Source organism: Oncorhynchus masou, chromosome 29, assembly GCF_036934945.1.
Source record: "Oncorhynchus masou masou isolate Uvic2021 chromosome 29, UVic_Omas_1.1, whole genome shotgun sequence".
Lineage (NCBI taxonomy): Eukaryota > Metazoa > Chordata > Actinopteri > Salmoniformes > Salmonidae > Oncorhynchus > Oncorhynchus masou.
The window spans coordinates 99,005,280-99,032,507 of NC_088240.1; the positions used below are offsets into that span (position 1 = coordinate 99,005,280).

The 27,228-nt window shown below is 45.4% G+C and overlaps 1 protein-coding gene across 2 annotated transcripts in view; it reads left to right on the top strand.

The window, feature by feature from the left end:
- LOC135521053 (protein tyrosine phosphatase type IVA 3-like) overlaps positions 1-27,228 on the top strand; it is a 67,304-nt gene that overhangs the window by 19,970 nt on the left and 20,106 nt on the right. The window contains exons 1-3 of one of the 2 annotated variants that reach the window (XM_064946976.1): positions 18,054-18,298; positions 24,457-25,191; positions 25,978-26,070. In XM_064946976.1, coding sequence (XP_064803048.1) covers positions 25,093-25,191; positions 25,978-26,070 — 192 coding nt within the window. In that variant the 5' untranslated portion in view covers positions 18,054-18,298; positions 24,457-25,092. Of the gene's footprint in view, positions 1-18,053; positions 18,299-24,456; positions 25,192-25,977; positions 26,071-27,228 lie in introns of those variants that run through there. The other variant, XM_064946977.1, reaches the window with a different exon arrangement.

Below are 27,228 nucleotides of genomic sequence, written 5' to 3' on the forward strand. Positions count from 1 at the left end.
ATAGTAACAGCCCTAGTCATAGTAACAGCCCTAGTCATAGTAACAGCCCTACCAATCCTAGTAATAGTAACAACCCTAGGGTATGTGTACTGCTAGTCCCCTAGTTCTACGCAGTGTTAAATAACCCAGGGCATGTGTACTGCTAGTCCCCTAGTTCTACGCAGTGTTAAATAACCCAGGGCATGTGTACTGCTAGTCCCCTAGTTCTACGCAGTGTTAAATAACCCAGGGCATGTGTACTGCTAGTCCCCTAGTTCTACGCAGTGTTAAATAACCCAGGGCATGTGTACTGCTAGTCCCCTAGTTCTACGCAGTGTTAAATAACCCAGGACATGTGTACTATATATTTGGCCCTAATCTTTCAGTAGCCTAATTCCCCATGACTTTCAATTCGGAGTGGAATTCAGAATGCCAAACAGAAGTTCATTGTTAGATGTTGTCTGAGGTAATTGGTAGCAAGGCTGAAGATGAGAAGTAGTTGCTTAACGTTGACGTTGAAAAGGAAATCCCAGGTGAAAGGCCAGTAGCCTGAGTGCCAGTCTGTTTGTGCCATCATGCCAAACCCTTGTCACTCATGGTCATGTTTGGCTGGACAATGGCATCAATGGAGCTGGCTAGAGCACAAACAGATGTGGGACCGGGCTAAAGGCAGGCTGGCTGCACCATGGATCTTGTGAACCCCTGTAGTGCTGTAGCCTAATGTCCAATCCATCAGCAACAACGAGGTGTCTGATCTGAATCCAGGACAACTCAATACGAGAGGCAACTCTCTAAAGATAGAGGAACAAGACATTTACACCATGAGCCCAGCGGGGTCAGTAATGCAGTATGAAATCCTCATGTCTAGCAGGGCATTAAGAGGTATTCAGTTCCGGTGTTCCACACGCTGTGGCTCCTATTTATATCTGAAACACCAATCCTGTATGTCTCAGTTGTGGCTTACAGCAGGTCCACCATTCAGAGCCACCAGTCCTCATGTGATCTGTTGTGGCCTGGATGAAAGAGTTCACTTGCAGCAGCAGCTGGCTTCCTGCACATAACAGGAAGTGCAATAAAAAAAGGAAGTTGGAATGAAGATGCTTGAAAGCTATTGTGCAAGGATTAGTCAAGTGTGCATGTGTATTTGTTGCCTTGATCAAACCCATGTGTCAAGCTCAACATGTCCCCGTGATGATATATTTACCATGGGGATTTGAAAGCTACAGACCGTGTTGCTCCTAGCAACATCTTCCTACTGGGCTGTGTTGCTCCTAGCAACATCTTCCTACTGGGCCGTGTTGCTCCTAGCAACTTCTGCCTACTATATAGCCAAGTATTTCCAGGAAATAAATTCAGCCTTATCATGTTAGAAATACCATTTTGCTGAGGTTCTTAAGATTCACTGGTAGGTTTAACCCTCTTCCAATATTTGTGCCATGCCTGTGTCCCAAATGGCACTCTTTTCCCTATATGTGCACTACTGGTTTTAGAACACTTTCTCATTCCAGGGTTTTTTTTATTTTTACTATTTTCTACATTGTAGAATAATAGTGACCATCAAAACTATGAAATAACACATGGAATCACGTAGTAACCAAAAAAGTGTTATGAAATATATTTTGAATTGTTTATTTGAGATTCTTCAAATAGCCACCCTTTTGCCTCTTGGCATTCTCTTAAACAGCTTTACCTAGATGCTTTTCAAACAGTTTTGAGAGTTCCCACATATGCTGAGCACTTGTTGGCTGCTTTTGTTTCACTCTGCGGTCCGACTCATCCCAAACCATCTCAATTTGGTTGAGGTCGGTGGATTGTGGAGGCCAGGTCATCTGATGCAGCACTCATCACTATCATCCTTGGTAAAATAGCCCTTACACAGCCTGGAGGTGTTTTGGGTCATTGTTCTGTTGAAAAACAAATGATAGTCCCACTAAGCCCAAACCAGATGGGATGGAGTATCACTGCAGAATGCTATGGTAGCCATGCTGGTTAAGTGTGCCTTGAATTCTAAATAAATCACAGACAGTATCACCAGCAAAGCACCCCACACCATAACACCTCCTCCTCCATGCTTCACGGTGGGAAATACACATGCGGAGATCATCAGTTCACCCACACGGCGTCTCACAAAGACACGGTGGTTGGAACCAAAAATCTCCAATTTCGGTCTTCAGACCAAAGAACAGATTTCCACCGGTCCATGTCCATTGCTCGTATTTCTTGGCCCAAGCAAGTCTCTTCTTCTTATTGGTGTCCTTTAGTTGTGGTTTCTTTGCAGCAATTTGACCATGAAGGCCTGATTCACACAGTCTCCTCTGAACAGTTGATGTTGGGACGTGTCTGTTGCTTGTACTCTGAAGCATTTATTTGGGCTGCAATTTCTGAGGCTGGAAAACTCTAATGAACTTGCTCTGCAGGATAAGAGGTAACTCTGGGTTTTCCATTCCTGTAGCGGTCCTCATGAGAGCCAGTTTCATCATAGTGATTGATTGTTTTTGCGACTGCACTTGAAGAAACTTTTAAAGTTTTTGACATTTCTATGTTGACTGACCTTCATGTCTTAAAGTAATGATTGACAGTAATTTCTGTTTGCTTATTTGAGCTGTTCTTGCCATAATATGGACATATATGGCTATATTCTAGAGGTTGACCGATTGTTTTTTTAAAAACTTTTTTTATTATTATTATTTTTTTTCAATACCGATTATTGGAGGACCAAAAAAGACGATTTTAAAAATATATATTTTTTTAAAGAATTTAAAATATTTTTTACAAATATATATATTTGTAATAATGACAATTACAACAATACTGAATAAACAATGAACACTTATTTTAACTTAATATAATACATCAATAAAATCAATTTAGTATCAAATAAATAATGAAACTTGTTCAATTTGGTTTAAATAATGCAAAAACAAAGTGTTGTAGAAGAAAGTAAAAGTGCAATATGTGCCATGTAAAAAAGCTAATGTTTAAGTTCCTTACTCAGAACATGAGAACATTTGAAAGCTGGTGGTTCCTTTTAACATGAATCTTCAATATTCCCAGGTAAGTTTTAGGTTGTAGTTATTATAGGACTATTTCTCTATACCATTTGTATTTCATATACCTTTGACTATTGAATGTTCTAATATGTACATAGTATTGCCAGCTTAATTTCTGGAGTTGATACGTCATAAACTGGAGGCTTGGCGTCATAAACAGTGCAGTGCTGTTTGAATGAATGCTTACAAGTCTGCTGCTGCCTACTACCGCTCAGTCAGACTGCCCTATCAAATCATAGACTTAATTATAATATAATAACACACAGAAATGCGAGCCTTAGTTTCCGGATTTGACCATATTAATGACCTATCATTTAGAAAACAAAACATTTATTCTTTCAGTGAAATACGGAACCGTTCCGTATTTTATCTAACGGGTGGCATCCATATGTCTAAATATTGCTGTTACTTTGCACAACCTTCAATGTTGTGTCATAATTACGTAAAATTCTAGCAAATTAGTTCGCAACGAGCCAGGCGGCCCAAACTGCTGCATATACCATGACTCTGCGTGCAATGAACGCAAGAGAAGTGACACAATTTCCATAGTTTAATATTGCCTGCTAACATGAATTTCTTTTAACTTAATATGCAGGTTTAAAAAAATATACTTCTGTGTATTGATTTTAAGAAGGGCATTGATGTTTATGGTTAGGTACACCTGTGCAACGATTGTGCTTTTTCACAAATGCGCTTTTGTTAAATCATCCCTCGTCTGGCAAAGTTGCCTGTCTTTGTTAGGAAAAAATAGTCTTCACACAGTTCGCAACGAGCCAGGCGGCCCAAACTGCTGCATATACCCTGACTCTGTGGCAAAGAACGCAAGAGAAGTGACACAATTTCCCAAGTTAAGAAATTCATGTTAGCAGGCAATATTAACTAAATATGTAGGTTATATAAAATCTATATACTTGTGTATTGATTTTAAGAAAGGCGTTGATGTTTATGCTAAGGTACACATTGGTGCAACAACAGTGCTTTTTTTCACGCATGCGCTTGCTAAATCACCTGTTTGGCAAAGTAGGTTGGGATTCAATGATATATTGACAAGCACCGCATCGATTAAATGCAACGCAGGACAAGCTAGATAACTACACATGGTTGATGATATTACTAGTTTAACTAGTGATTATGTTAAGATTGATTGTTTTTTTTATAAGATACGTTTAATGCTAGTTAGCACCTTACCTTGGCTCCTTGCTGCACTCTCATAACAGGTAGTCAGCCTGCCACGCAGTCTCCTCATAACAGGTAGTCAGCCTGCCACGCAGTCTCCTCATAACAGGTAGTCAGCCTGCCACGCAGTCTCCTCATAACAGGTAGTCAGCCTGCCACGGAGTCTCCTCATAACAGGTAGTCAGCCTGCCACGCAGTCTCCTCATAACAGGTAGTCAGCCTGCCACGCAGTCTCCTCATAACAGGTAGTCAGCCTGCCACGCAGTCTCCTCATAACAGGTAGTCAGCCTGCCACGCAGTCTCCTCATAGCAGGTAGTCAGCCTGCCACGCAGTCTCCTCATAGCAGGTAGTCAGCCTGCCACGCAGTCTCCTCATAACAGGTAGTCAGCCTGCCACGCAGTCTCCTCATAACAGGTAGTCAGCCTGCCACGCAGTCTCCTCATAACAGGTAGTCAGCCTGCCACGCAGTCTCCTCATAACAGGTAGTCAGCCTGCCACGCAGTCTCCTCATAACAGGTAGTCAGCCTGCCACGCAGTCTCCTCATAACAGGTAGTCAGCCTGCCACGCAGTCTCCTCATAACAGGTAGTCAGCCTGCCACGCAGTCTCCTCATAACAGGTAGTCAGCCTGCCACGCAGTCTCCTCATAACAGGTAGTCAGCCTGCCACGCAGTCTCCTCATAACAGGTAGTCAGCCTGCCACGCAGTCTCCTCATAACAGGTAGTCAGCCTGCCACGCAGTCTCCTCATAACAGGTAGTCAGCCTGCCATGCAGTCTCCTCATAGCAGGTAGTCAGCCTGCCACGCAGTCTCCTCATAACAGGTAGTCAGCCTGCCACGCAGTCTCCTCATGGAGTGCAATGTAATCAGCCATGATCGGTGACCAAAAATGCTGATTACCGATTGTTATGAAAACTTAAAATCGGCCCTAATTAATCTTGTCCATTCCGTTTCATCGGCCGACCTCTATATTCTATATTCTGTATACCTTGTCACAACACAACTGATTGGCTCTAATACATTAAGAAGGAAAGAAATTCCACAAATTGACTTTTAAGAAGGCACACTTATTAATTTAAATGGATTTCAGGTGACTACCTCATGAAGCTGGTTGCGAGAATGCCATGAGTGTGCAAAGTTGTCATCAAGGCAAAATGTGGTTATTTGAAGAATCTCAAATATAAAATAGATGTAGATTTATTTGAGCACTTTTTTGGTTACTACATCATTCCATATGTGTTATTTCATAGTTGTGATGTCTTCACTATTATTCTACAATGTAGAAAATAGTAAAAATGAAAGAAACACTTTAATGAGTAGGTGTTGTAAAACATTTGACCTGTTTTGTGTGTGTGTGTGTGTGTGTGTTTGATCAGAGATGTTAAAAGTAGTGTGTACACACACACACACACACACACACACACTACTTTTAACGTCTCTGGTCAAAAGTTAAAGGGAATAGAGTGCCATTTGGGACGTATCCTACCCCATGTCTAAACCATAGATCTGTGACTGGCTCAGAGTTGAGCAAGTACATCAGACAGTGCAGAGATAGTAGAGCAATCTGTTCCTGTTTCTCTACATGAGAGTGCAGCTTTCTTGTGGGTTACCCTTAGTTCAGCTAAATTAACCAGTGTGCCACTCTGGCTGACATTGGTCTCTGGAGTGGGCTCTGTTGGGGGAAAAGCCATTCATCCTATTTTTGGAAGCTGGTATGTCCTCCGCAGGAATCCCCGCTCTTAGAGAAAACAGTATTGGAGTGGGGTTTTGTGTAGAAGCCACATCAAGCACGTAGCTTTCCGGGAAAAATCCATCCTATCCCCTATGGCCTTTTTATAGATGTGTATGACACACACACAAGTCCCCATAGCCAGAAGCCTTGTGGGCCTACTTTTTACCAGACTGTAGTTGCTCACCGAGGCTTGCAGATGCCACAGGTGGAGAGGGCCTATTGGCAGCAATAACAACAGTGATGATGTCATAAAGATAATGAATCTCTCTGGTTGGTTGCCTCCTCTGACCATGTGAGCCAACCAAGGGGAAAAAAGGATGAGCTCATGTTATCTCAGTGATTATATTACTCATACTTATGTCCACTTTCCATACAGAGCAGTTCATCTAGTCCACTCAGCTGAACGCATTAGCTAGATATTTGATGACCGCACTCACTGAGGTGATTCCAAGGTTACACTGTGTACACACGTCTTCAGGTAACCCTGGGTGGGTCTTTTAAAACGTATTTATTTAACCTTTATCCAGCCAGGAAGTCCCATTAAGGTCAGAAGACCTCTTTTACAAGGGAGACCTGGCCAAGAGGGTAGCAATGGTGAGTGGGGTACAGTAAAATCACATTTTATTGGTCACATCCACATATTTAGCCGATGTTATTGCGGGCGTAGCGAAATGCTGGTGTTCCTAGCTCTGACAGTGCAGTAGTATCTAACAATTCAAAACAATACACACACATCTAAAAGTAAAATAATGGAATTAAGAAATATATAAATATTAGGACGAGCAATGTCAGAGTGGCATTGACTAAATACAGTAGAATACAGTATCTACATAAGAAATTAGTAAAACTGTATGTAAACATTAATAATGGATTTGATGTCAAATCTAAAAAGAGCCAGGTTTTGTGGGGGGGGGGGTTTATGTATGATCACATGTGCCTGCAGGGGTGTGACCTGGCAGGATGCATACCAGCTGTACTATCCCTTTAGGAGTCACTATAGTGACAGAGATCTCTGACTCCTTGGGGTCTGACAGGCTGGCTGTTTATACATGCACTTGACCTTGATTTCTGACGTCCAACAAAGGATTCCCATGAGGTCACGAATAGCCCTTCATCTCGAAAGGAGGTTTTGCTTTGCCAGCTATCACAGTTTTTATCATGTTGGGATATATCAGAGTCTCAGGGCTCTCTCTCTCTCTCTGTATGAATCAATGACCTACCGATATAACAAAGTCCCTGTCCTTCTAGTCTTTTGCTCTGCGATTGTACAGTAATTGTGCAATCTGACCTTCCATAACCCGTGCCTTTCTAACAGAGAAGTTTCTAATGGAGAAGTTTCCTTTGACTTTCTAAGAATCGAGGTTACATAATATTTCTTAGAGGGCTTGATTTAACCCTGTAGTCAGAGAACCTGGCAATCAAAGAGATACTTTATGCACGGAGAGAGAAAGCACATATCTAATTGGTCAGCAAAGTGGTTTCTTATGGGTTAGTCGTGACTGATCAATTACATGAGAACAGCCCCCATTCTAATTGAACGAGAGCAGGCCTAGTTAACATTGCATATGTATGTTACCTTTGTGTTGGCAAATTCAGGAAGCCCCTGGTTTGAAATGAGGCTCTCCAAAATATATATATATATATATATATTATTATTATTATTTTTTATTTTTTTTTATTTTTTGATACCACAAACCAGGCATGCCCATTGATGTAAATGGTACTGCTGTGGTGTATATAGCCTTTCCACCCAAAGCTAGGTTGCCAAGATGTTGTGTAACACCGTTGTCTTCCAGGCTCCGCCTTCTCCAGGGTGTAGGGTATCCCAGGGTGCGTCATTCTGTTTGTTTTTGTCAGTTTGACCTTTACAGTTGCGCAATGCACTCCCGTGACCACATGAAAGGGCTATCGGCAGCCGGTAGCCCGGCTGCCGATAAGCCTATTCCATGTCTTGTACCATTCATTACCCTAGATGTGTAGTCCAGACTAATGTAGCTATTCCATGTCTTGTACCATTCATTACCCTAGATGTGTAGTCCAGACTAATGTAGCTATTCCATGTCTTGTACCATTCATTACCCTAGATGTGTAGTCCAGACTAATGTAGCTATTCCATGTCTTGTACCATTCATTACCCTAGATGTGTAGTCCAGACTAATGTAGCTATTCCATGTCTTGTACCATTCATTACCCTAGACGTGTAGTCCAGACTAATGTAGCTATTCCATGTCTTGTACCATTCATTACCCTAGACGTGTAGTCCAGCCTAATGTAGCTATTCCATGCCTTGTACCATTCATTACCCTAGACGTGTAGTCCAGCCTAATGTAGCTATTCCATGCCTTGTACCATTCATTACCCTAGACGTGTAGTCCAGCCTAATGTAGCTATTCCATGTCTTGTACCATTCATTACCGTAGACGTGTAGTCCAGCCTAATGTAGCTATTTCATGTCTTGTACCATTCATTACCCTAGACGTGTAGTCCAGCCTAATGTAGCTATTCCATGTCTTGTACCATTCATTACCCTAGACGTGTAGTCCAGCCTAATGTAGCTATTCCATGTCTTGTACCATTCATTACCCTAGACGTGTAGTCCAGCCTAAATGTTCAGAGTTAAAGTGTAACAAATGGAGTGATACATGGGCAGTACATCGACCTTATTAACAACCAAATATAATGACATAACAAGGTGTGGTAGTGTACTCCAGAAGACACTCCCATCACCAGGACGCCAGACGAATTCTAAAATGGCCTCCTCTGAAACGTATCAATGCTGCTCCATTTTATGTTCAGTGTCTTTTTTAAAATCTGCAATCTTCTTCCTGTTTGACTTTGTTTTTGGACCAGAGGAGGGGTCTCGGGTTTCAAAACAAGCGACCCCAGCTAGCTCCCGGAGTTATCCAACGTTGCCTGGCTACTCTTGGTTGCAGCCAGCCCAGGCTAAATGTATTAGATAACAGCTGGTGGTGTTAAATATAGACAGCAGGTGTCTGCGAGGGCCCTGACTACAGTACTCACTGTGAAGACACTCTGGAGTGTAGTGTCACAACAATGCTGGTGTCCAACACACATCTCCCATGCTGTCAAACGCAGCAGACCTGTTCTGTTCTTACCAAGGCTTGACCCACCTGGGGGAACGCCTGTAATGCCGACAGACTGCTACAGAATTCCAACCCAACTATCGACTTTGATACCTTGTGTATGTCCCAAATCGCACCCTATTTCCTATATAATGCACTACTTTTGACCAGAGACCTATGGGGACCCTATTCCCTATATAGTGCACAACTTTTAACCAGAGCCCTATGGGGACCCTATTCCCTATATAGTACACTACTTTTGACCAGAGCCCTATGGGGACCCTATTCCCTATATAGTAGCACAACTTTTAACCAGAGCCCTATGGGGACCCTATTCCCTATATAATACACTACTTTTGACCAGAGACCTATGGGGACCCTATTCCCTATATAGTGCACAACTTTTAACCAGAGCCCTATGGGGACCCTATTCCCTATATAGTAGCACAACTTTTTTTAAATTGACCTTTTATTTAACTTGGCAAATCCGTTAAAAACAAATTCTTATTTTCAATGACAGCCTAGGAACAGTGGGTTAACTGCCTTGTTCATGGGCAGAATGACCGATTTTTACCTTGTCAGCTCAGGGATTCGATCTTGCAACCTTTTGGTTACTAGTCCAACGTTCTAACCACTAGGCTACAAGCCCTCAGTCCAGGCTCTCTCAGCCTATTGCGGACAGTCTGAGCACTGATGGAGGGATTGTGCGTTCCTGGTGTAACTCGGTCAGTTGTTGTTGCCATCCTGTACCTGTCCCGCAGGTGTGATGTTCGGATGTACCGATCCTGTGCAGGTGTTGTTACATGTGGTCTGCCACTGCGAGGACAATTAGCATTCTGTCCTGTCTCCCTGTAGCGCTGTTTTAGGTGTCTCACAGTACGGACATTGCAATTTATTGCCATGGCCACATCTGCAGTCCTCATGCCTCCTTGCAGCATGCCGAAGGCACGTCTTTCTTTTGGTGTTTTTCAGTCAGTAGAAAGGCCTCTTTAGTGTCCCAAGTTTTCATAACTGTGACCTTAATTGCCTACCGTCTGTAAGCTGTTAGTGTCTAAACGACTGTTCCACAGGTGCATGTTCATTAATTGTTTATGGTTTATTGAACAAGCATGGGAAACCGTGTTTAAACCCTTTACAATGAAGATCTGTGAAGTTATTTGGATTTTTACGAATTATCTTGTGAGCAACAGGGTCCTGAAAAAGGGACGTTTATTTATTTTTTGTATAAAAAAAAAAGTGACCTTTTATTTAACTTGGCAAGTCAGTTAAGAACAAATTCTCATTTGCCAAACCCGATCGACGCTGGGACAATTGTGCGCCGCCATATGGTACTCCCAATCACGGCCGGTTGTGACACAGCCTGGAATCCAACCAGGGTCTGTAGTGACACCTCTAGCGTTTATTTTTTATGTTTAGCTCCCATTATATAATTTAAAAGTATGCATTTAGGTGTCTGTAATAGAATATCAAAATGGTTGAGCGAATGCCGAGAGAGTGCAAAGCTGTCGTCAAGGCAAAGGGTGGCTACTTTGAAGAATCTCACATATAAAATATGTTTTGGTTACTACATGATTCCATATGTGTAATTTAATAGTTGTGATGTCTTCACTATTATTCTACAATATAGAAAATAGTAAAAATGAAGAAAAACACTTGAATGAGTAGGTGTGTCCAAACTTTTAACCTGGTACTGTATGGTGAGCATGAATCTGAATAAAATCTCAGTATCGAATCGCAATCCATATAGAATTGGCACCTCCGTATCGTGAGGTCCCTGGCAATTCCCAAACCTAGTTAGTTCCTTCACCACGGTGATTGATGTGGAGACTGATCATTAGAACTAGGGGTCCGTACCGTATAGCCTGCATCATGAGCTGTATCAATACAGTAGCATGTCACTCAATGTCTTTCATGTTGTTCACAACAAGTCATCAGTGTTTGACTCTCTCTCTAAACGCACCTAACGTCTCTAACTCTGAATGAACGGCTATGAAAAGCCAACTGACATTTACTCCTGAGGTGCTGACTTGTTGCACCCTGTGATTATTATTATTATTTGACCCTGCTGGTCATCTATGAACGTTTGAACATCTTGGTCATGTACAACAGTACTAATAATAGTAATAATCTCCACCCGGAACAGCTAGAAGAGGACTGGCCACCTTCATAGCCTGGTTCCTCTCTAGGTTTCTTCCTAGTTTTTGGCCTTTTTAGAAATTTCCTAGCCACTGTGCTTCTACACCTGCATTGCTTGCTGTTTGGGGTTTTAGTCTGGGTTTCTGTACAGCACATTGTGCCATCGGCTGATGTAAAATGGGCTTTATATATACATTTGATTGACCTGTTATGCTCTCTGTGACCTCTGTTGTCTACCCAGTGTAGTCATGTGATCGTCCATTCCTGCCACATAATCATCCAATTAACGTCCTCAGAGGACAGCTCAAGCCTTCTGAAGATTTCTCAGAATGATGCTCTGGCCTCTGTGGCCTGGCTGCTAGGATACCGTGTGGACATGTTTACCAGTCATCTCGTCAGTCTGCGTGACAACAACAGTGGAGAAGTCTAGCCTCACCGCCGTGCCCTCGAGTTGTTGTGGATATCTGGTTGATACGGCAGTTTGAGTTGTGCATCACTGACTCTACAGTAGTGGACCTACAATACCTAGGCCTAAATAGCATTTTATGATAAATCTTGTGTTTACGAAGTCAACCTTGAGGTCTATTTGAGCTCTCAAGCTGCTAAGCTCAATAGTTTTTTTAAAATCCCAGCTTGTTGTGGTTGACAGTCAATGTAGTAGCTAATAAGCTTGGCCAAGCTACATCCTTTACTGAGCCACGGCATGACTTCATAACCCAAGTATAAAGCCAACAACAAACAGATAAAGGCTTGCCCTCCTCCTGGATCACTGGGCACTATATTTAGGCCTATGCAGAGACAGAGCTGTTAAAGTCTAGTTTTGTAACACACTGGCCCTGTGAATGAAGGATTAGACTGTGTGTACAGGTGAGAAGCCATTAAGGAGAGTGGAGAGATGAGCCGTGGCGGAGAGAGAGAAGATAGGCTGTGAGGAATTGTTGTTCGGTTGTTTGCCATGTGTTGCTGTTGTCTATAGTATCCTGATTCATTTAGTCAGTTATCAAGTGCTAGTTTTAATGGAAGCTGAAGACTTACAAACCAACCAATTGACTTCCCAAACCTCAAATCCAGGTCTGGTCTGTTTGGTCTGCACCTCCTAAAGCTGCTCGGCACTCTGGGTTTAAAACCCTGTGTACCTGCTCCTCAAAGGAGGAAGGACCATAGCTTGCCGCTCTGTCCCTGCTACAAACATCTAACTGGTCTCTAAGGTTTGGGTCTCGTGTTTGGGCTGATGAGAGTCTGTGTGACTCCATATCAGTAATCATATACATAATATCTGGTCTTCTGGCAAGGCTCAGACTTGGATGTATTCCAAATGACACCCTAGTCCCTTTATAGTGCACTACTTTTGACCAGGGCCCGTCATAGTAGATAGGGTGCTATTTGGTAAGCAACCTTTGGCCCAGTTTCAGCTACTCAGCAGGGCTTCCTACCTCTTGATAGGCTGAAATGGTTTTACTCCACAGGAGGCCCTGTAAATCTCCCTCCTATTTAGAACAACAACAGCCCTGATAGATATTATAGGCTACTGTGTTCAGGTGGGACTGGAATAGACACATAACAACATTAGATAAAGGAGTGGTGTTTGGCTAGGCTACAGTAAGGCTGTTATTGGAACAGTGATCCTGGACTGGAGCACGGTATACTGGTGATGTAGCTAGCTAGCCTGATCCTGGACTGGAGCATGGTATACTGGTGATGTAGCTAGCTAGCCTGATCCTGGACTGGAACATGGTATACTGGTGATGTAGCTAGCTAGCCTGATCCTGGACTGGAGCATGGTATATTGGTGATGTAGCGAGCTAGCCTGATCCTGGACTGGAGCACTGTATACTGGTGATGTAGCCTGATCCTGGACTGGAGCATGGTATATTGGTGATGTAGCCTGATCCTGGACTGGAGCACGGTATACTGGTGATGTAGCGAGCTAGCCTGATCCTGGACTGGAGCATGGTATACTGGTGATGTAGCGAGCTAGCCTCATCCGGGACTGGAGCACGGTATACTGGTGATGTAGCGAGCTAGCCTCATCCTGGACTGGAGCATGGTATATTGGTGATGTAGCTAGCTAGCCTGATCCTGGACTGGAGCATGGTATACTGGTGATGTAGCCTGATCCTGGACTGGAGCACGGTATACTGGTGGTGTAGCCTGATCCTGGACTGGAGCACGGTATACTGGTGATGTAGCCTGATCCTAGACTGGAGCACGGTATACTGGTGATGTAGCGAGCTAGCCTCATCCTGGACTGGAGCATGGTATACTGGTGATGTAGCTAGCTAGCCTGATCCTGGACTGGAGCATGGTATACTGGTGGTGTAGCCTGATCCTGGACTGGAGCACGGTATACTGGTGATGTAGCTAGCTAGCCTGATCCTGGACTGGAGCATGGTATACTGGTGATGTAGCTAGCTAGCCTGATCCTGGACTGGAGCATGGTATACTGGTGGTGTAGCCTGATCCTGGACTGGAGCACGGTATACTGGTGATGTAGCTAGCTAGCCTGATCCTGGACTGGAGCATGGTATACTGGTGATGTAGCTAGCTAGCCTGATCCTGGACTGGAGCATGGTATACTGGTGATGTAGCCTGATCCTGGACTGGAGCACGGTATACTGGTGGTGTAGCCTGATCCTGGACTGGAGCACGGTATACTGGTGATGTAGCCTGATCCTGGACTGGAGCACGGTATACTGGTGATGTAGCCTGATCCTAGACTGGAGCACGGTATACTGGTGATGTAGCCTGATCCTGGACTGGAGCATGGTATACTGGTGGTGTAGCCTGATCCTGGACTGGAGCACGGTATACTGGTGATGTAGCCTGATCCTAGACTGGAGCACGGTATACTGGTGATGTAGGTAGCTAGCTAGCCTCATCCTGGACTGGAACACGGTATACTGGTGATGTAGCTAGCTAGCCTCATCCTGGACTGGAGCACGGTATACTGGTGATGTAGCCTGATCCTGGACTGGAGCACGGTATACTGGTGATGTAGCCTGATCCTGGACTGGAGCACGGTATACTGGTGATGTAGCCTGATCCTGGACTGGAGCACGGTATACTGGTGATGTAGCCTGATCCTGGACTGGAGCACGGTATACTGGTGATGTAGCTAGCTAGCCTCATCCTGGACTGGAACATGGTATACTGGTGATGTAGCTAGCTAGCCTGATCCTGAACTGGAGCACGGTATACTGGTGATGTAGCTAGCTAGCCTCATCCTGGACTGGAACATGGTATACTGGTGATGTAGCTAGCTAGCCTGATCCTGGACTGGAGCACGGTATACTGGTGATGTAGCTAGCTAGCCTCATCCTGGACTGGAACATGGTATACTGGTGATGTAGCTAGCTAGCCTGATCCTGGACTGGAGCATGGTATACTGGTGATGTAGCTAGCTAGCCTGATCCTGGACTGGAGCATGGTATACTGGTGATGTAGCTAGCTAGCCTGATCCTGGACTGGAGCACGGTATACTGGTGATGTAGCTAGCTAGCCTCATCCTGGACTGGAACATGGTATACTGGTGATGTAGCTAGCTAGCCTGATCCTGGACTGGAACATGGTATACTGGTGATGTAGCTAGCTAGCCTGATCCTGGACTGGAGCACGGTATACTGGTGATGTAGCTAGCTAGCCTCATCCTGGACTGGAGCACGGTATACTGGTGATGTAGCTAGCTAGCCTCATCCTGGACTGGAACATGGTATACTGGTGATGTAGCTAGCTAGCCTCATCCTGGACTGGAACACGGTATACTGGTGATGTAGCTAGCTAGCCTGATCCTGGACTGGAGCACGGTATACTGGTGATGTAGCTAGCTAGCCTCATCCTGGACTGGAACATGGTATACTGGTGATGTAGCTAGCTAGCCTGATCCTGGACTGGAACATGGTATACTGGTGATGTAGCTAGCTAGCCTGATCCTGGACTGGAGCACGGTATACTGGTGATGTAGCTAGCTAGCCTGATCCTGGACTGGAGCACGGTATACTGGTGATGTAGCTAGCTAGCCTCATCCTGGACTGGAACATGGTATACTGGTGATGTAGCTAGCTAGCCTCATCCTGGACTGGAACACGGTATACTGGTGATGTAGCTAGCTAGCCTGATCCTGGACTGGAGCACGGTATACTGGTGATGTAGCTAGCTAGCCTCATCCTGGACTGGAACATGGTATACTGGTGATGTAGCTAGCTAGCCTGATCCTGGACTGGAGCACTGTATACTGGTGATGTAGGTAGCTAGCTAGCCTCATCCTGGACTGGAACATGGTATACTGGTGATGTAGGTAGCTAGCTAGCCTCATCCTGGACTGGAACACGGTATACTGGTGATGTAGGTAGCTAGCTAGCCTCATCCTGGACTGGAACATGGTATACTGGTGATGTAGCTAGCTAGCCTGAGCCAACGACTATTGTTAGTACTCCAACAGTCTGGACTATTCGTGACAAATAACACACCTAAAGTCTGATAAAAATCATAAGAGGTGGAGCAGGGTGTTGTAACAGCGGTAATGCAGAGTATGTGAGTGGAGCTGGAGCGGGAGGCGGAGCATGCCCAATTTAACTGGAGCACGGAGCAACTTTCCCAAAGGCTGGAGCGTCGGCCTTTCACCCGCTCCAGTAACGCTCGCTTCACCAGCTCAGGGCCTGCCTGGCCCAGCATGCATTTGTAGCCTACTTGTGTGCTGCTGTAGCCCCTTGCTTTAGCTACTGTCATGTAGTTCACTAAATATTTTCATAAAGAAAATGATAAAACACACGGGTACTAAACCAAGGTGACTTACAAAGATGAGGAGGACCGAGAGCAGTGGAGGGAGTGTGATGTAGTGTCCACAACTAATGAATCCTTGTGGAATCTGAAAAATCACCTTAACTCAATGCATGATTGGGTACTTACTACAGTTTCAAAAAATTAATTCCAAGGCACTGTAGATTGAGCCTTATAAGGCATTCTTTGTGTAATATGTATTTAATTCTAAGTCACAACCTTTATGTGCAACTTCTAGACTACAATGATTTAATACAACTAAATGTTTAAATGCTGAGCGCTCTATGTCCCTACCAACCTAGTGTGTCACACTCACTAATGCTCCACAATGGATTGATTTGTAGGCCAAAGCCTTGTGATAATAGTCTAATAATATAGCTTAAATAATACATTGTTGTTCCGTCTTAGGCTACATGTCTGGCTACTGACCTATTTACAGTGTTTAAATGCCGTTTAATACGACACGTGGCCTGTTTTCAAATGATGAGCGCTCCTTAGTCACCTTTTACATGTTTAAATTATTTTCATTCAAATTATATGGTTTGGTTTCAATACTTAAAAGCAAATGGTCGGTCCATGTAGTCACAAATAGATGGTTGTTGGTTTAAAAAAAAATTAATAATAATAATGAATAGAACGCATTTGGAGCTGCGTTTTTTAAAATGTCCTGTGAGCGAGGAGCGTTTTCTAGCGGTGCGGGAAGAAAGGACATGGCGCGCTCGTGAGTGAGGAGCGTTTTCTAGCGGAGCGGGTAGAAAGGACATGGAGCGCCCGTGAGCGACGAGCGGGATTTCCGACCGCTCAGCTCCGCAGCAATGACAATGAAACAGCCCATCAATAATACTGCTTCATTGCTGCAGATAGAAGTCTGACTCATGTGTGATGATATTTATGAGCCATTCAGTAGATGTAGTCCTTTCATTCCCCACCTGACCCACAGTCACACTGTCTGAGTCCCAAATGGCACCCCATTCCCTTATATAGTGCACAACTTTTGAGCAGGCCCGATAGGGAGTAGGGTTCCATTTGGGACTAGAGCCACAGTTAATGCTCTTATAGGAATGGCTGACCTGTGGGCTCCATTAAAGTCCTTGGCTGGCGTGCTGGCAGCTACACAGAAATAGCCCGTCAAGCCCCTTTGTTCAGCCGCCACAGTTCTGTCAGCTAGCTAGCGCCACTATGGGTTTGATTGACAGCTGAAGAGATGTCCCATGGTGGTACATGTTTCTGTCTACTAGCAGTTAAGGGAAAGGGGAGAGAACAGAGTAGATGGTGGTGACTGTTAAATATAGTGAAGTTGGTTAGGTTATGGGTTGTTCTGACTCCTGGGGGTGACTGTTAAATATAGTGAAGTTGGTTAGGTTTATGGGCTGTTCTGACTCCTGGGGGTGACTGTTAAATATAGTGAAGTTGGTTAGGTTTATGGGCTGTTCTGACTCCTGGGGGTGACTGTTAAATATAGTGAAGTTGGATAGGTTATGGGTTGTTCTGACTCCTGGGGTTGACTGTTAAATATAGTGAAGTTGGTTAGGTTATGGGCTAACTCTCTGTGCCTCCTAGAGCATTCAATGCATTTGTTTGTGACATTAACAGTTGAGTGCTGTCAGTGTCATATGACAAACCTGGGCAGCCTCAACTGGTTCAGGAGAGAGAGAGAGAGAGAGAGAGAGAGAGAGAGAGAGAGAGAGAGAGAGAGAGAGAGAGAGAGAGAGAGAGAGAGAGAGAGAGAGAGAGAGAGAGAGAGAGAGAGAGAGAGAGAGAGAGAGAGAGAGAGAGAGAGAGAGAGAGAGAGAGAGAGAGAGAGAGAGAGAGAGAGAGAGAGAGAGAGAGAGAGAGAGAGAGAGAGAGAGAGAGAGAGAGAGAGAGAGAGAGAGAGAGAGAGAGAGAGAGAGAGAGAGAGAGAGAGAGAGAGAGAGAGAGAGAGAGAGAGAGAGAGAGAGAGAGAGAGAGAGAGAGAGAGAGAGAGAGAGAGAGAGAGAGAGAGAGAGAGAGAGAGAGAGAGAGAGAGAGAGAGAGAGAGAGAGAGAGAGAGAGAGAGAGAGAGAGAGAGAGAGAGAGAGAGAGAGAGAGAGAGAGAGAACAGTAGGAGAGGCGTGGTGAAGGTTTATTTGCCTAGATTACTATAAGCTTTCTCACGGGTGTGTGCAGTGTGGATGGACGCTCAGTGTGAAGGGGAAGCTCTGCAGAGTAACAGGTTGGAGAGACTCCTTGGAGGACCTGGGGTTTGATGAGCTTGATCAAACTGGTGGTGACAGAGGAATGAAATGCTTCTTGGGCTTTAGCTGTGAGGAAGGAATCTAAAGAAGACTGCTTGTTGTTTCTCTTGTCTATTTGAGGATGTTTTCCTGTCAAAGAAGTTGTCTCAGGTGAGCAGTACCATACGGTGGCTTCTCTGAGTGCTAGTTTTACTCTGGACTTCTACTTTCACACACAGTTGACTTCAACAGTTGTATTTTCTACTTCACAGTTGGCTACTATGTGTTCAGTTAGGAGGTAGTGAGGGAAGTTATTTTGGTAAGGAGATGGTGTAGTAATAACTGCAAAGCTGAAGCCCCCATAGATTGTATCGAATTACTGTCAGTGTGTCCGCGTTACCTCAATTAGGCAGCAACCTCATCCTTATTACATTTAAACGGTAGGCTACGACCTCATCCTTATTACATTTAACCGGTAGGCTGCGACCTCATCCTTATTACATTTAACCGGTAGGCTGCGACCTCATCCTTATTACATTTAACCGGTAGGCTGCGACCTCATCCTTATTACATTTAACCGGTAGGCTGCGACCTCATCCTTATTACATTTAAACGGTAGGCTGCGACCTCATCCTTATTACATTTAAACGGTAGGCTGCGACCTCATCCTTATTACATTTAAACGGTAGGCTGCGACCTCATCCTTATTACATTTAAGCGGTAGGCTGCGACCTCATCCTTATTACATTTAAGCGGTAGGCTGCGACCTCATCCTTATTACATTTAAACGGTAGGCTGCGACCTCATCCTTATTACATTTAAGCGGTAGGCTGCGACCTCATCCTTATTACATTTAAGCGGTAGGCTGCGACCTCATCCTTATTACATTTAAGCGGTAGGCTGCGACCTATAACATTACGACAGACAACACTGCCAGGTTACAGTATGTCTCTACAGGTAAAACAACATTACTAGTATCATCCTGATCAAGATTGTGAATTGTGGTTTAACTGTAGGAATAACTGGAGAAGTGTCCCTACAGTGCTAAAATAGGAGAAATAACTGGAGAAGTGTCCCTACAGCGCTGAAATAGGAGAAATAACTGGAGAAGTGTCCCTACTGCACAGTGTTTTCCGTTTGTGTCCTACCATCTCGAAGTATGCAGTATGTTTAACACATGGGTCTATGTGTGGATAGCATATGGCGCTGCGTGTGGTTAGCGTATGGCGCTGCGTGTGTTTAGCGTATGGCGCTGCGTGTGGTTAGCGTATGGCGCTGCGTGTGTTTAGCGTATGGCGCTGCGTGTGTTTAGCGTATGGCGCTGCGTGTGTTTGACGTATGGCGCTGCGTGTGGTTAGCGTATGGCGCTGCGTGTGGTTAGCGTATGGCGCTGCGTGTGTTTAGCGTATGGCGCTGCGTGTGTTTGACGTATGGCGCTGCGTGTGGTTAGCGTATGGCGCTGCGTGTGGTTAGCGTATGGCGCTGCGTGTGTTTGACGTATGGCGCTGCGTGTGTTTAGCGTATGGCGCTGCGTGTGTTTAGCGTATGGCGCTGCGTGTGGTTAGCGTATGGCGCTGTGTGTGTGGTTAGCGTATGGCGCTGTGTGTGTGGTTAGCGTATGGCGCTGCGTGTGGTTAGCGTATGGCGCTGTGTGTGTGGTTAGCGTATGGCGCTGCGTGTGTGTTTAGCGTATGGCGCTGCGTGTGGTTAGCGTATGGCGCTGCGTGTGGTTAGCGTATGGCGCTGCGTGTGGTTAGCGTATGGCGCTGCGTGTGGTTAGCGTATGGCGCTGCGTGTGTTTAGCGTATGGCGCTGCGTGTGTTTAGCGTATGGCGCTGCGTGTGGTTAGCGTATGGCGCTGCGTGTGGTTAGCGTATGGCGCTGCGTGTGGTTAGCGTATGGCGCTGCGTGTGGTTAGCGTATGGCGCTGTGTGTGTTTAACGTATGGGGCTATTTGTGGAATTGGCAGTTCTAGGGTATCAGTTATCCTCACCGAGGCCCAGGGCCTAAAATTAACACCCGCCACCTGCTGAACGTGGGTAGATTTTGCCGTTGGCAGGTAAGAATGTATAATTCACCAGCTACGTTAGTGCGTGGCAGTACTCCAGGCCCTACAGTGGGTATTTCATAAAAATAGTCAAGCATTGGCCCAAGTGAGTTGTGATTTATAGCTAAATAAAAGCTGCAGTAGCTATTTTCAAAGTATTAATGCCATTTTGTTTCGTATCTGTTAATGCACAAAGAAAGCTATAACATTAGGATTCAGATATCAGGCAGCAACACTGCCTGTCTGGGGGGCTGTGAGTGCAGAAATATTTGTTTTTAGAAGTAATGGGCACAGGCATAAAAGTTGGTCTAATTTACTCAAGTATCCTACAGTGATTTCTTGTTAATTTTCATTGTTTTGTTCACAAGCTAGGTTACTTTTTCAATGTTTGAGTTTCCTCCCACTGCTAGCAAAAAGAGACCTCGTTGGCTCTCTACTAGTGACACAGGCACATGTGATAACTTGAGTGGCCCTGTTACCAAGGTAACCTTAAAAGGGCAGCTAAACATTTTTTGTCTATTTATGTTAAAAATACTCAGGTCCCAGAATAGTAAATTACATTGAGAAATATAACCAATAACTTCTTACTAGTAATACATTTATTGTTTTAGAAACATTACTAAGCATGGCAGTTTCTTTGTGTAATTATGGCAGCACATTTTTGACTGGTAAAAAATCTGATTGGCTGGTAGATTTTTTTGTATCGACCTGCCACAGTGGCTGCTATACAAACAAGTTAGTTTTAGGCCCTATCTTGGCCTGTCTTTTATCTGTCTGTCCTCTCCTTACCCTGTGTGTGTAGTTTGATAGAATGAAAGTTTACCAAATGATCTTCAGCCCAGCTTGATCAAAACAGGAAATGATGTCCTGAACTGACTGACTGGGGATAATGGAGAATAGTTCGACTTTCTCTCCCCAACTAACTGTGTGGTTTGACTGTTAGTCCCACTGACTTTCTCTCCCCAACTAACTGTGTGGTTTGACTGTTAGTCCCACTGACTTTCTCTCTCCAACTAACTGTGTGGTTTGACTGTTAGTCCCACTGACTTTCTCTCCCCAACTAACTGTGTGGTTTGACTGTTAGTCCCACTGACTTTCTCTCCCCAACTAACTGTGTGTGGTTTGACTGTTAGTCCCACTGACTTTCTCTCCCCAACTAACTGTGTGGTTTGACTGTTAGTCCCACTGACTTTCTCTCCCCAACTAACTGTGTGGTTTGACTGTTAGTCCCACTGACTTTCTCTCCCCAACTAACTGTGTGTGGTTTGACTGTTAGTCCCACTGACTTTCTCTCCCCAACTAACTGTGTGTGGTTTGACTGTTAGTCCCACTGACTCTCTCTCCCCAACTAACTGTGTGGTTTGACTGTTAGTCCCACTGACTCTCTCCCCAACTAACTGTGTGGTTTGACTGTTAGTCCCACTGACTCTCTCCCCAACTAACTGTGTGGTTTGACTGTTAGTCCCACTGACTTTCTCTCCCCAACTAACTGTGTGGTTTGACTGTTAGTCCCACTGACTCTCTCTCCAACTAACTGTGTGGTTTGACTGTTAGTCCCACTGACTCTCTCTCCCCAACTAACTGTGTGTGGTTTGACTGTTAGTCCCTCTGACTCTCTCCCCAACTAACTGTGTGTGGTTTGACTGTTAGTCCCACTGACTTTCTCCTCCCCAACTAACTGTGTGGTTTGACTGTTAGTCCCACTGACTCTCTCTCCCCAACTAACTGTGTGTGGTTTGACTGTTAGTCCCACTGACTTTCTCTCTCCAACTAACTGTGTGGTTTGACTGTTAGTCCCACTGACTTTCTCTCCCCAACTAACTGTGTGGTTTGACTGTTAGTCCCACTGACTTTCTCTCCCCAACTAACTGTGTGTGGTTTGACTGTTAGTCCCACTGACTTTCTCTCCCCAACTAACTGTGTGGTTTGACTGTTAGTCCCACTGACTTTCTCTCCCCAACTAACTGTGTGGTTTGACTGTTAGTCCCACTGACTTTCTCTCCCCAACTAACTGTGTGTGGTTTGACTGTTAGTCCCACTGACTTTCTCTCCCCAACTAACTGTGTGTGGTTTGACTGTTAGTCCCACTGACTCTCTCTCCCCAACTAACTGTGTGGTTTGACTGTTAGTCCCACTGACTCTCTCCCCAACTAACTGTGTGGTTTGACTGTTAGTCCCACTGACTCTCTCCCCAACTAACTGTGTGGTTTGACTGTTAGTCCCACTGACTTTCTCTCCCCAACTAACTGTGTGGTTTGACTGTTAGTCCCACTGACTCTCTCTCCAACTAACTGTGTGGTTTGACTGTTAGTCCCACTGACTCTCTCTCCCCAACTAACTGTGTGTGGTTTGACTGTTAGTCCCTCTGACTCTCTCCCCAACTAACTGTGTGTGGTTTGACTGTTAGTCCCACTGACTTTCTCCTCCCCAACTAACTGTGTGGTTTGACTGTTAGTCCCACTGACTCTCTCTCCCCAACTAACTGTGTGTGGTTTGACTGTTAGTCCCACTGACTTTCTCTCCCCAACTAACTGTGTGGTTTGACTGTTAGTCCCACTGACTCTCTCTCCCCAACTAACTGTGTGTGGTTTGACTGTTAGTCCCTCTGACTCTCTCCCCAACTAACTGTGTGGTTTGACTGTTAGTCCCACTGACTTTCTCTCCCCAACTAACTGTGTGTGGTTTGACTGTTAGTCCCACTGACTTTCTCCTCCCCAACTAACTGTGTGGTTTGACTGTTAGTCCCACTGACTCTCTCTCCCCAACTAACTGTGTGTGGTTTGACTGTTAGTCCCACTGACTTTCTCTCCCCAACTAACTGTGTGGTTTGACTGTTAGTCCCACTGACTTTCTCTCCCCAACTAACTGTGTGGTTTGACTGTTAGTCCCACTGACTCTCTCTCCCCAACTAACTGTGTGGTTTGACTGTTAGTCCCACTGACTCTCTCTCCCCAACTAACTGTGTGGTTTGACTGTTAGTCCCACTGACTTTCTCTCCCCAACTAACTGTGTGGTTTGACTGTTAGTCCCACTGACTCTCTCTCCCCAACTAACTGTGTGGTTTGACTGTTAGTCCCACTGACTCTCTCTCCCCAACTAACTGTGTGTGGTTTGACTGTTAGTCCCACTGACTCTCTCTCCCCAACTAACTGTGTGTGGTTTGACTGTTAGTCCCACTGACTTTCTCTCCCCAACTAACTGTGTGTGGTTTGACTGTTAGTCCCACTGACTTTCTCTCCCCAACTAACTGTGTGTGGTTTGACTGTTAGTCCCACTGACTTTCTCTCCCCAACTAACTGTGTGTGGTTTGACTGTTAGTCCCACTGACTTTCTCTCCCCAACTAACTGTGTGTGGTTTGACTGTTAGTCCCACTGACTCTCTCCTCTGTGTGTGTGTGTGGTTTGACTGTTAGTCCCACTGACTCTCTCCCCAACTAACTGTGTGTGGTTTGACTGTTAGTCCCACTGACTTTCTCTCCCCAACTAACTGTGTGTGGTTTGACTGTTAGTCCCACTGACTTTCTCTCCCCAACTAACTGTGTGTGGTTTGACTGTTAGTCCCACTGACTTTCTCTCCCCAACTAACTGTGTGTGGTTTGACTGTTAGTCCCACTGACTCTCTCTCCCCAACTAACTGTGTGTGGTTTGACTGTTAGTCCCACTGACTCTCTCTCCCCAACTAACTGTGTGTGGTTTGACTGTTAGTCCCACTGACTTTCTCTCCCCCCAACTAACTGTGTGTGGTTTGACTGTTAGTCCCACTGACTTTCTCTCCCCAACTAACTGTGTGTGGTTTGACTGTTAGTCCCACTGACTTTCTCTCCCCAACTAACTGTGTGTGGTTTGACTGTTAGTCCCACTGACTTTCTCTCCCCAACTAACTGTGTGTGGTTTGACTGTTAGTCCCACTGACTCTCTCCTCTGTCTCTCTGTGTGTGGTTTGACTGTTAGTCCCACTGACTTTCTCTCCCCAACTAACTGTGTGTGGTTTGACTGTTAGTCCCACTGACTCTCTCTCCTCTGTCTCTCTGTGTGTGTGTGGTTTGACTGTTAGTCCCACTGACTCTCTCCTCTGTCTCTCTGTGTGTGTGGTTTGACTGTTAGTCCCACTGACTCTCTCCTCTGTCTCTCTGTGTGTGTGGTTTGACTGTTAGTCCCACTGACTCTCTCCTCTGTCTCTCTGTGTGTGTGGTTTGACTGTTAGTCCCACTGACTCTCTCCTCTGTCTCTCTGTGTGTGTGGTTTGACTGTTAGTCCCACTGACTCTCTCCTCTCTCTGCAGCGCTGCACTCAGGCCGGCCAGTCGTTGATGGAGTTCTTGCAGGGGAGCGGTGACTACTGCCACGCCCAACATCTCAGCGCTTGAGCCCAGGCCCCCCGGGGGGAGGATGGCCCTGTTGCCCTGCTGCACCTCCCACCCCTGAATGCCCACAGCCAGGTCGCCCTCTCCACCCAGACCCAGACACCCCCACTCTGACTGTAGACTGACCGACGGACGGCAGGCCCACTAACTCACCAGATGGGGTAGTGAGTGTCGGTGGCCAAGGGCAGCGTAAGCTAACGGACAGCTACCTCTTCACCCCCCCCAACCCCCCCCGGCACCTTACTCTTCACCCTGTCCAACCCCCACTCTATTCCCAGCACCCCACGACACCCTGGACAGGAGAGACTTGAGAGGACCTTGTAAAGTCCTTCTGAGGTGGGGTGTTGTTGCTGGGGTTTGTTCCTCAGCCTCAGAGAGACTAGCAGGGGTGACCTGCCTTCTTGGCTTCCTGCCTGGCTTCCTGCCTGCTGTGTCAGGACAGTGTAGTGTAGCTGGTGGGCTGGGTGCTCCTCTGTCAGGGTGGGTGCGGGCCCCTGGGTCTGGGTCGACGTCGTGGCGTCTTCTCCTGAGAGTGGGATCCTCAGTGTGTCCAGAATGAACCGTCCGGCTCCCCCCGTCGAGGTCTCCTACAAGAACATGAGGTTCCTCATCACACACAACCCCACCAACGCCACACTCGACACCTTCATCGAGGTGAGACAGAGAGGAACCTTCCACACAACACCACTAACACCACTCTTATCACCTTCATCGAGGCGAGACAGAGAGGAACCTTCCACACAACACCACTAACACCACTCTTATCACCTTCATCGAGGTGAGACAGAGAGGAACCTTCCACACAACACCACTAACACCACTCTTATCACCTTCATCGAGGTGAGACAGAGAGGAACCTTCCACACAACACCACTAACACCACTCTTATCACCTTCATCGAGGTGAGACAGAGAGGAACCTTCCACACAACACCACTAACACAACTTTTATCACCTTCATCAAGGTGAGACGGAGAGGAATCTTCCAGACTGTTCTGGCTCTCGGTCGTCTAATCCTGCTGAGTTAGAAGTGGTACCTAGGTAACTGATCTAAAATCAGATTACTCCTCTGGGTTCACACTGCACGCTCTTAGCCCAGGGCTAATCTTCATCAATATTCATGTTAGGTGAAAATGGAAATGTCACAATGAATGGAATTTGATGACAATTAATATTTAAATTGGTTGACAATCTGTGATTGGCTAACCCTGAAAACTTGGTTCTAAGAACAGAGTGTGAGCCTCTCAGGGAAAACCCAGAACTGATGGAAGATCAGCATCTAGGGAAAACTTAATCCTACTCGGTCTGATTGGTATTACCACTGTAACTAGCTGTCATGTGACAGGGCGGTTACCAAATCAATCTAACTGTTATTACAACTGTCATTGTCACACCTCCGACTCATGAATGGTTTTGATGAAGTTACCTCTCCCTTTTCCAGGACCTGAAGCAGTATGGTGCAACAACAGTGGTGCGGGTGTGTGAGGTCACCTACGACAAGACTCCTCTGGAGAAGGATGGCATCACAGTCATGGTGTGCAAAGTTACACATACACACACACACACATACACACACATACACACACACACACACACACACATACACACACATACACACATACACACACATACACACACATACACACACATACACACACACACACATACATACATACACACACACACACACACACACACACACACACACACACACACACACACACATACACACAAACACACATACACACACACACATACACATACACATACACATACACACACACACACATACATAGGATCCCTCTTCTCTACACTCTCTCACTAGGGTTCTATTCACTCGGAACCAAACGGATGCAAAACAGGCTGAAACGAAGGGGGACCGACCTGAATTTGTCCAATGAGAAAAGCTTTTTTTTTTTCATTTTTCTGTTGCAAGACGTTTTGTTACGGTGCCAAAAGTTCTGGTACGCTGTGCATTAATGAATACGACCCTGGTGGTGTTCAGGAGGTACAAAATGAGGTGAAACGTGGCCTGCTACTGTCTGAACTGGTCCATTGAGACTAGTCTACTGGTGTCTGAACTGGTCCATTGAGACTAGTTTACTGCTGTCTGAACTGGTCCATTGAGACTAGTTTACTGCTGTCTGAACTGGTCCATTGAGACTAGTCTACTGGTACCTGAACTGGTCCATTGAGACTAGTCTACTGGTACCTGAACTGGTCCATTGAGACTAGTCTACTGGTACCTCAACTGGTCCATTGAGACTAGTATACTGGTACCTCAACTGGTCCATTGAGACTAGTCTACTGGTACCTCAACTGGTCCATTGAGACTAGTCTACTGGTACCTCAACTGGTCCATTGAGACTAGTCTACTGGTACCTCAACTGGTCCATTGAGACTAGTCTACTGGTACCTCAACTGGTCCATTGAGACTAGTCTACTGGTACCTCAACTGGTCCATTGAGACTAGTATACTGGTACCTCAACTGGTCCATTGAGACTAGTCTACTGGTACCTGAACTGGTCCATTGAGACTAGTCTACTGGTACCTCAACTGGTCCATTGAGACTAGTCTACTGGTACCTCAACTGGTCCATTGAGACTAGTCTACTGGTACCTCAACTGGTCCATTGAGACTAGTCTACTCGCTCTGTTTCAAAAAAAAATCTCCAGTATGTTCCTACTGACC